This window comes from Cucumis melo, chromosome 4 (genome assembly GCF_025177605.1).
Source record: "Cucumis melo cultivar AY chromosome 4, USDA_Cmelo_AY_1.0, whole genome shotgun sequence".
NCBI lineage: Eukaryota > Viridiplantae > Streptophyta > Magnoliopsida > Cucurbitales > Cucurbitaceae > Cucumis > Cucumis melo.
In genome coordinates, this window is record NC_066860.1 from 9864224 (window position 1) to 9874977 (window position 10754).

General features: G+C 30.9%; 1 protein-coding gene across 1 annotated transcript; it reads left to right on the top strand.

Annotated features, from left to right (window-relative positions):
• The first annotated feature begins 774 nt into the window (after positions 1-774).
• Positions 775-5484, top strand: LOC127148922 (ACT domain-containing protein ACR11-like). Its single transcript, XM_051083351.1, has 10 exons — positions 775-816; positions 912-1037; positions 1193-1287; positions 1762-1801; positions 1912-1989; positions 2243-2251; positions 4202-4290; positions 4447-4553; positions 5133-5194; positions 5413-5484. The coding sequence occupies exons 1-10, from the start codon at positions 775-777 to the stop codon at positions 5482-5484; spliced, it is 720 nt and encodes a 239-aa protein (XP_050939308.1).
• The last annotated feature ends 5270 nt before the right edge of the window (positions 5485-10754 follow it).

The following is a 10754-nucleotide window of genomic DNA, read 5'->3' on the forward strand; positions in this document are numbered from 1 at the left end:
GGAGTAAATTCTGTTTTGCACCCTATGTCCCTAGACATCCACCCGGTCTTACCCCTAAAATAAAAGGCTTGTTGGGCTAGCACCGTTGAACTCCCCTTACCTATGTAGATCTAAGGATAATACCATTTGAACAAAAGCTCATAGTTAGCTCAATATTAAGATCAAGTTGCCTAGGTTATCTAAAAACAAAATAGTCAGTTTAATACAGTTAACGGTGTTGTAACTTAAAAGTGACTATTTCATGGTTCTAGTCTGATGTAAACTCTTTACATAGGATGCCCCTACTTTCATGTATTTACATGTACGAGTTAGAATCATCTTGTTTGTACTAACTACAAAGCGGGCCGCATCCATAGTGTTCGCAAAATAAGATGTCCAACCTTATTCATACACTATAGACCGTTTGGGCTATAAACTCGAACTTGATCCACGTTTATGTCACTACATAAAGTTCAAGTCTACACTATATAGCCTCGAGACCTTAGTTTATTGAATTCAAGATTATAGTATTCTATTTTCACTAATAAGTGCTCAATAACTACTTTATTGAATAGAATGTAATTGGTTGTTAGGTATTGCATTTTCAGTTGTTAAGGGTTTTGAGGAGTTAAAGATTATCATGATTTCTTTCACTTTGAGAAATACATCTTGATTTCTTCATTGATTTATGCTAGAGGGTTTCTGTTTCTTTTATTTAGTTTGTGGGGATGCATTTCATTTTTGTCATGTTATTAAGTTTGCTACTGATCCTTCTCCAAATGGTCTTCTTCCAACATGAAGAGCATTCCACGAGCATCATCATCTACAGCTGTTGAGGTACTAAAGGTATCGATGAATATGATTTGCGATTGTTGCATGCTTGTTCATAATTTTTGTTGGACCTCTCTCTCTTAGGACTGGTTGTGCAACAGAATGGAAGTAATGGTGATACTGATACAATTTCAATTCTCATAGTTATAATAGACCAGGACTCTGATCAAGATGCAACTGTGGTGGAGATAACCTTTGGTGATTGGCTTGGAGCTCTTCTCGACACGGTAAAAAACTAATTTTTCTTAATACCATAGTCACCTTTAGCATTTCATTTAGTAGAGCTTCTTTCTATGTTATGATATTGAAGGATAAATCTTTTTAAGTTGTCTTGTTTCGTTGTCATTTTCTATAATCCCCATTAAAAATGCATTGGTTATAGATGAATGCTCTGAAAAACCTGGGGTTGAATGTTTTCAAGGCAAATGTCTTTTTGAATTCTTCTGGAAAACACAACAGAATTTCCATCACAAAAGCGTAAGGGTTGGCTTATTACATTAACATGCTCCATGATTGTCTTTTACTCTACTTAATGGAATGTTATCATAGTTGTGGGTTAATTACTAGCATTTTGGATATGGTCTATAATTTTTATTAGAATAATAAAAATTCTTGCATTGATCATTGATCTTTACTATATACATGGATATGTTAGTTGGTTTGAAGGTGAAGTTGGAACAATGAGTTAAAAAAACGATAAATACTCCTTAAATCTCAAGCAAAGTGCACAAAAAAGAATAGACCATGTTCAAGTAAAAGGTTGTATAAATTATAAATACTTTTTAAAATTCTTTGTAGTATATCAATATAATACCGAAATGGTGCATCAGCTTGGGCAACCCTTCAGTTATATGGACCTTCCAAACATGAACACCGATACTTCGGATTAGAGTTGGACTTGAAGTTGTTCCATTGTGATTTTGATTTTTCGATTGCTTTGCTAATATACAGAGATACTGGAAGAAAGGTAGATGATCTAGAGTGGCTCGAGGTAATTTGTTTGACGATTATGAATAATTTGATTCAATATCATCCGATATGCTCTTATCGAGATTCATTTTGTATCTCTATTTAGAGACCTATTTTGGTATATTTCTAAAGATTAAGTTGGTGGCTCAAGAATCAAGTGCTCCGTTAGCAATAGGAGCAACCTTTGGAGTCGTGCCACCGCAACAACAAGTCTTGATTCTTGAATAACTTTCCATTTCAAAACTACTTGTCAGAGCTTTTTCTACATACCACATCGAATGTTTCATGATAGTCTGATAGGACAGTGTGTAATCTACTTAACATCTTCCCTCTGTCAGAAATAAGAGTAAGCTTTCCTCTTTCCTTCTTGATGCTTTTCGTGTCACTTGATCTAACTATTCGCTTTAACATTTAATATTCATCATTTCATAACTTTTGTATTTCTATTGTTACTTAATTGCAGATCCTTTTGGTAGGTTACTTGGTTGAACTTTGCCTAATTTATTATGTGTTTGAAGGGATGAAAGCCCTTGTACAACAGAAGTATTATAGAACTGTTACTAAATTTAGTTGGAACCTAAAAGTACCAATACATTGGCAACAATATGCAGAAACTAATTTTTGTTATGGTTAAGCATGCTATCAAGAAATAAATTACAAAGAATGAAGAACAGGAAACTTACGATCGTGGACGACTCTGGATCTAAAAACCACCAAATTTAGAGACACCACCACTTGTAAACCTTCCTATTATCTGGGTTATTTGGTTTGTGGGAACCAATTGGAAGGAGTGAAATTCTAAGAGGGAATTTTCTTCTTGAGAGAATTGTATCGTACGCCTTCCAGAACAATTCTATGAATTGCGTATAACTCTCCCTTCTTCAGACTGGAGAAGTGGGAAGTTGGAGAGAATCAGAAAATGTGGGAAAACCACCAAGTTCCCTATTAATTTAATTTTATTAAGTTAATAATAATATTATTTTAATTAATTAAATCATATTTAATTAATATTTCATTTAATTAATATTTCATTTAAATCATATTTAAATGAATATCTCTCACATAACCTATAGTTTTAATTTAATTAATTTAATTTAATTAAATAAAGTAAAACTAACTATTAATTAATCAACTAATTAACTGATTGCTAAATTAAATAATTTAATCCAAATTTGAATCATATGTTTCAAATATAAATTTCTTTCATAACCTATAGTTTTAATATGTATCATATAAACATTAAATTTTAATCTATAGTTTTAATATGTATCATACTCTCATTAAATTTTAACCTATAGTTTTAATATAAATCTAATTCAAGTAAAAATTAATATTTGAACTCATTCAAATATTTTATTCTCTCATAAATTAATTTTGAATCATATCCAAATTAAATTTATATAATAAAGTTTAATTAAAATATAAACTTTATATTATAATGTATCACCATACATGATACATTATATTAATTCTCAAAGTAAATTTCAACATTTCAAATTATAACCAATACAATTAAATCTCTTTACTCTTTACGAGCTAGGAAGGGAACCTAATGAACCTACAAAACAGAAGCTACAACGATAGGAGATTAATTGGCTAAACTCGTTAACCATATCAATTAATATTTGTTAAATGTGTATACACTCCACTAAAGACTCATAGCTGAATTGTTCTCACTCTAGATATATTTCTATGTCCATGGATATAGACGCATACCAGTAAGTTAGTCCTTCACAAGTGTTCGTAACACCAGTTGGATCAAATTACCGTTTTACCCCTGAATTACTTCTAGTCCTTAAATATCAGTGCTCCTCTGACGAACAACCTATTTATGGTACAACTACTAAACTGAAACCCCTCTCGTGCCATAAAGAGGGTAGGGCCATTTGTTTAAATCCTGGAGACACCATGTAAGGAAACATTTATCTATTTACCGTAAAGTTGGGAAGGAGTGAATTTCATCTTGTGTGATTATGTTCCCAGCTTCTCACTCGGTCTTGTCCCTAAAATGATAAGTATATTGAGTTGTCAATCTGGCCACTCTCACCCGTACAAATCAAAGGACAATCCCTCTTGAACAGGAGTTCATAATACACTCAGGATTAAGATTAAGTTACCTAGGTCATCCTAATGAATAGAAACCCGACTAGTTAACGAAGTTACATCTAATGGTTACTATTTCGTGGGTCGATCTTATGCAAACTCATTGAATAGGATACCTTTACTCGCATGTCACATACATGAACGCGTTGGATCAATGCGTTTGTATCAAATACAAAGTGAGTCGTATCCATAGTGTTACCAGGACAAGGTACCTAGCTTTAACACTATAATATAATCACTAATACTTATTGAAATTATAATATTAAAATACTTTATTAATAACGGTCAATGGATTATATTTACTATCTACAAGTTTTAGGACATAAAAACCAACAGTGTTATCATTTCTCAAGTTGATGTGGACATTGCCACATACATCAACATACAAGATGATGGTCCTAATCAAAGGTAATGCTCGTCTTGTCCATTTCCTCTATTAGAAATGAGGGAAAATAATTGGCATAATGTGAATGATTTTCATGAATTCACTTACAAACTCATCAATCCTACATTTATGAAGTGAGAGTGCAAACTTTCGACTCTTTTTCCTTTTTCCCTTTACAGCTTACTGTATGTAGAGACAACTGATCAACCAGAATTATTGGTGGATCTTGTGAAGAGTATTACCAACATAAATATCGCAGTTGAATATGGAGAGCTTCTTTCTAAGAGTATTATCGACATAAGAGTATTACAATTCCAACGCCCATACTCACCTTTAGCATTTCATTCGGTAGAGCTTCTTTCTATGTTATGATATTGGAGGATAAAGCTTTTTGAGCTGTCTTGTTTCGTTATCATTTCCTATAATCCCCATTAAAAATACATTGGTTATAGATGAATGCACCCATAGATAGAAAACATGGATCTTCAAATATTTTATATGTTATCTGTTGATGTGTTATATATCATTTCCTATAATCCCCATTAAAAATATTTTTGACGTGTCTTCCATGTTGTGCATTTTCCATTTGGACTATTAACTTGTATATTTTAACTTATAGGTGAAAATTTCTACTCCTTTTTCCTTCAATTGTTGGTGTACATCTACGAACAGGTAATGTATTCATTTTAACAATTCCTTCAATTGTTGGTGAAAATTTAGTTCCAAATCTAATGATTTTGGAGGCAATTTTAATGGAGCGCATAATATAGGTATTATGGTGAAATTTTGCATTATTTGAAACGAATCGTTGGTGTGAGATTGGCATATGTTTATTGATTTAATACTATGTTTATGAAAAATGTAGGGAATAAGAGAGGTTTTAGCGATCTGGAAGACGATGAAGATGACTTCTTTGGCTCCAAAAAGGTATTTCTACCTTATATTCACCTGATTTGCTAGTTCTTTGTTTTGAGGATGACTAATTTGCTATAGTTTAATTCCTTGCCCTTGTATACATCATGATGTCCTATGAAGTTTGATTATTTGATAAATTTTGAATGTAAATATCTTGCTAGTCATTGATATTACAGTTATTTTTTTGTTAAATAGGTCTTGACTTCTGAATGTACTTGTATTTTTATCAGAAAAGTGATAATCTAGAATCAGCAGGTGCAGGTCTTTTTGCTTCTACCAAAAAGAATAGCATAGAATTATAAAATTATCATGCTCTTAACCACTACTTGCAAATATTGCCTTCTAACAAAAAAATCTGGGTATTAATTCATGATTCTACCATTCTCAATCAAATACATTATAGTGAGATTGAAATTAGAGTAGCGGGTATTAAACCATAATTCTACCATTCTCAAGCAAAAAACTATAATGAGATTGAAATTAGAGTAATTCATTACCTTTTAGGTGATTTAATAATTCCTTGGTGGATAAAACACCATTATGTGAAGCTAAGGGATCGTGTAGATAGTCAGGCGATCGGGTAGGATCTATTTTCAGGCCACATTTTCTTTTCAAACCTACCTTTGTTAGAATTCTAAAGACTAAATGGTTTATTTTGATATTATTTCTAGAATGATTGAAGTCATCATATTGGGTTGAAAGCTAAGTGATTGTGTAGATAGTCAGGCGACTGTTGAAGGTTGAAGACTGAGAAGGCATTTACGATTTCTTATTTAAGTCTTGTATTACAATCTTTTTGAAGAGATGAAAGCCCTTTGCACAGTGGAAGAATTACAGAGACCTTAACTCAATTTAATTGGGAACCTAAAAAATATCAATATATTGGCAAATGAAATTACAAAACTAATTTCTATGGTTAAACATGCTTTTAAGAAATATCACAGAGAAGAACTTACGCACGTTGACGACTTTGAATCTACGAAACGTCAATTTGGGGCACCACCACTGAAAACTTTCCTATTCTCTTGATTGCGATAGTTTTTGGAACCAAATTGGAAGAGGAAATTTTTCCAAAGGGAATAAATCTTTCTGAGAGAATTAGAGAGTCTACAAAAATCACAGAACTTTTCAACTTTTGTTAGGCAGATAACTCCCTCTTCTTCAGATGGAATAAATGGGAAGTTGAGAGAAAATTTGGGAACGTGGGAAAACCACCCATGTTCCCTATTAATTTAATAATAACTTATTATTATTAAAATAATATTACTATTATTTAATTAAATAATTAAATAATTAAATAATTAATTAAATCATATTTAATTAATATTTCATTTAAATCATATTTAAATGAATTTCTCACACATAACCTATAGTTTTAATTTAATCAATTTAAGTAAATAAAATTAAACCAAACTATTAATTAATTCTCCATTTAATTAATTGCTATATTTAATTTAATCCAAATTTGAATCATATTCAAAAATATAAATTTCTCTCATAACCTATAGTTTTAATATGCATCATATACACATTAAATTTTAACCTATAGTTTTAATATGAATCTACTTCACATTAAATTAATATTTGAACTTATTCAAATATTTTATTTTATCATAAATTAATTTTAAATCATATCCAAAATTAAATTTATATAATAAAGTCTAATTAAAATATAAACTTTATATTATAATGTATCATTATACATTATATTAATTCCCAAAGTAGATTCAAACATTTCAAACTACAACCAAAATAAATAAATCTCATTAACCTTTACGAGCTAGAAAGGGGACCTAATGGACCTACAGATCAGAAGCTATAACGATATGAGATTAATTGACTAAACTCATTAACCACATTAATTAATATTCGTTAACTGTGTGTACACTCCACTAAAGACACACAGTTAAACTCTTCTCACTGTAGATATATTTTTGTGTCCACGGATATAGACCAATACTAGTAAGTTAGCCATTCACAAGTGTTCGTAACACCAGTTGGGTCAAATTACCATTTTACCCATGAATTACTTCTAGTCCTTAAATACCAGTGGTCCGCTAATGAACAACCTATTTATGGTCTAACCATTAAACAAAAACTCTTCTCGTGCCACAAAGAGGGTAGGTCCCTTTGTTCAAGTCTCAGAGATACCATTTAAGGGAACACTTATTTACTTACCTTAAAGTCGAAAATCAGTGAACTCCATCTTGTGTGATTATGTTCCCAGCTCCCCACTCAGTCTTGTCCCCAAAATGATAAGCATATTGAGTCGAAAATCTGGCCACTCTCACCCCTACAAATCAAATGACAAACCCTCGCAAACAGGAGTTCATAATACACTAAGGATTAAGACTAAGCTGCCTAGGTCATCCTAATGAAATAGAAACCTAACTAGTTAACGGAGTTACATCTAGTGGTTACTATTTCGCGGTTTGGTCTTATGCAAACTCATTGCATATGATACCCTCACTCACATGTCACCTACACGAACGTGTTGGATCATTGCGTTTGTATCAAATACAAAGTGCGTCGTATCCATAGTGTTACTAGGATAAGGTACCCAACCTGATCCCTATACCATATACCCTTTAAGCTGATCTTGAACATTGATCCTTGTATGTCTCTACATACTGTTCAAGACTCATCAAACAACTTAAGATGTTAGTTTATTGGATTTGGGTTATTAAGACAAAACTAATAATAAAATCAATAACATTTATTGAAATTATAATAATAACATTTTATTAATAACGGTCAATTGATTATATTTACTATCTACGAGTTTTAGGACATAAAACCCAACACTTTTTTCATGTCTTGTAGTATAATGTATATATAAACACAATATTAAGATTTCATTTTGTGTTACAAATGTAAAAGAAAAATATTATAGTTTCTAATAATATAAATTTTATTGATTTGTTGGTGTGAGAAATTTTTTTTAATCTACACGAATCCAATTTCGATTTGTAAAAAAATGGACAATAATGCAACAATTAAATAAAAATAAATTTGTAAAATTGACCAAACAACAAGACTTTAATGTTGGTTTTAAACTGACATTATTGGGGATCTATAATGTTTGTTTTAAACCGACGTTGTTTGCCTCGTTAATGTCGGTTTTAAACTGACATCAAAGCCCAATCGAAATTAAAGGGCTTCAATAAAACTATCAAAGATGTCGATTGAAAATTGACATTAAAGAGACCTTTAATGTTGTTCTTAAACCGACACTAAAGATCAATAAAGGCCAGATTTCTTCTAGTGATTATATTATACTCATATAAGAGTAATTGAAACATATGCAATAATGAACCTGAAGTTTATGCATCTAGACATATTTGTAATTTGGCATAATCAATTGGGTTATACATGATCCATAATGATAAGAAGAATTATTGAAAACTCACATGGATATCCATTAAAGAACCAAAAGATTCTTCAATCTAATGAATTATCATGTGATGTTTGCTCTCATGGCAAATTAATAATTACACCATCATCAGCAAAAGTAGGAATCGAAGCACCTATATTTTTCAAACGAATTCATGGTGATATTTGTGGATTGATTAACCCACGAAGTAGAGCATTTAAGTATTTTATGGTCTTAATAGACGCATCCAGTAGATCGTCGCATGTGTGCTTATTATCAATTCGAAAAATTACATTTTGCAAAACTACTTGCTCAAATAATTAAGTTAAGAGCACAGTGTTCTGATTATATAATTAAGAATATTCGACTTGATAATGCTAGTGAATTTACACACCAAACAATTGATAATGATTGTATCTCTATTGGAATAAGTGTTGAACATCTTGTAGCTCATGTTCATACACAAAATGGTTTAGCAGAATCATTTATAAAATGTTTGCAATTAATTGCTAAATCATTGCTTATGAGAGTTAAACTCTCTGCATCTATATGGGGACATGCTATTTTGCATGTTGCCTCACTTGTGTGTATTAGGCCAGTAGCTTATCACATGTATTCACCATTACAATTAGCATATGGCCATGAGCCAAATATTTCTCATTTGATAATTTTGGATATGCAGTATATGTTCCAATTGCTCCACCACAGCGTACTAAGATGGGTTCTCAAAGGAGGCTAGGAATATATGTTAGATTTGAGTCCCCATAAATTATTAAATATCTTAAACCCCTGACGGATGATGTATTTACTACACGATTTGTTGATTGTCATTTTAATGAGACAAATTTTCCAACATTAGTTGGAGGAATTAAGAAGTTGGAAAAAGAAATTACATGGAATGTATCATTATTGTCTCATTTAGATCCTCATACATATCAATGTGAACTTGAAATTCAGAAAATAATTCATTTGCAAAATATAGCAAATCAGTTACTAGATGCATTTGTAGATGCAAAGAAAGTAACTAAATTACATATAGCAGCTGCAAATGTCCCATCAAGGATTGATATCCCAACACAACATGTTATCATTAACGAATCTGGAACATGCTAAAAGCATGGTAGAATAATAGGTTCTAAAGATAAAAATTCTCAAAAAAGAAATTGAGTAAATAACTCTATTAAGGATGTGGATTTTCCAGAAGAAATCCAAAATTTGATTTCAGACAAAAGTGTCGAAGAAAATAAAATAACTGAGAATAATAATAAGATCTCGATAAACTATGTCATGACAAGAAAAAGATGGAACCGAACTAATGTAGTTGATGATAACATTTTTGCATATAATCTTGCTCTTGATAATATATCCGAAAATGAAGATTTTGAACCAAAATCTATTAAAGAATTTCGATAGAGAAAAGATTTGTTTTTGTGGAAAGAAACAATTAAGGCAGAATTAAATTCACTTTCAAAAAGTCAAATTTTTGGACCAGTAGTTTAAACACCAGAAGGTGTCAAATATGTTAGATATAAATGGGTATTTGTGAGAAAAAGAAATGAAAATAATGAGATCACAGGATATAAAGCAAGATTAATTGCATAATGTTTTTCACAAAGACAGGTATTGATTATGAGGAGACATATTCACTGACGGTGGATGTAATTACATTAAGATTCTTAATCGGCCTAGCGGTGTATGAAAATTTAGACATGCATCTTATGGATATAGTCACAATATATTTATATGGATCTCTTGATAATTATATTTATATGAAAGTTTCAGAAGGATTTAAGATACCTAAAACATATAAATCAAGTTCCTTGAAACTATATTCAATAAAGTTATAGAGATCATTATATGGATTGAAACAATCAGAACAAATGTGGTACAATCGTCTGAGTGAATATTTATTAAAAAATGATATCAAAATAATCCAATATGTCCATGTGTTTTTATAAAGAAAAATCACAGTCGGGATTTGCTATTTATAATTGTAGATGTTGATGATTTCAATATAATTGGAACTCCTAAAGAGCTTTCAAAGGCAATAGAGTATCTTAAGAAAGAATTTAAGATGAAAGATCTTGAAAAAACAAAATTTTGCCTTGGTTTACAAATTGAGCATCTAGCAGATGGAATATTTATTCATCAATCAACTTATACAGAAAAAGTTTTGAAAAGATTTTATAAGGATATACA

What these genes read in the sequence shown, in the direction of transcription:
- LOC127148922 (XM_051083351.1), top strand. Translation starts at nt 775, where the DNA reads ATGAAGAGCATTCCACGAGCATCATCATCTACAGCTGTTGAG. An exon ending in GATGATGGTCCTAATCAAAG is followed by an intron (nt 4,291 to 4,446) that starts GTAATGCTCGTC and finishes TTCCCTTTACAG; the next exon opens with CTTACTGTATGTAGAGACAA. An exon ending in ACTTCTTTGGCTCCAAAAAG is followed by an intron (nt 5,195 to 5,412) that starts GTATTTCTACCT and finishes TATTTTTATCAG; the next exon opens with AAAAGTGATAATCTAGAATC.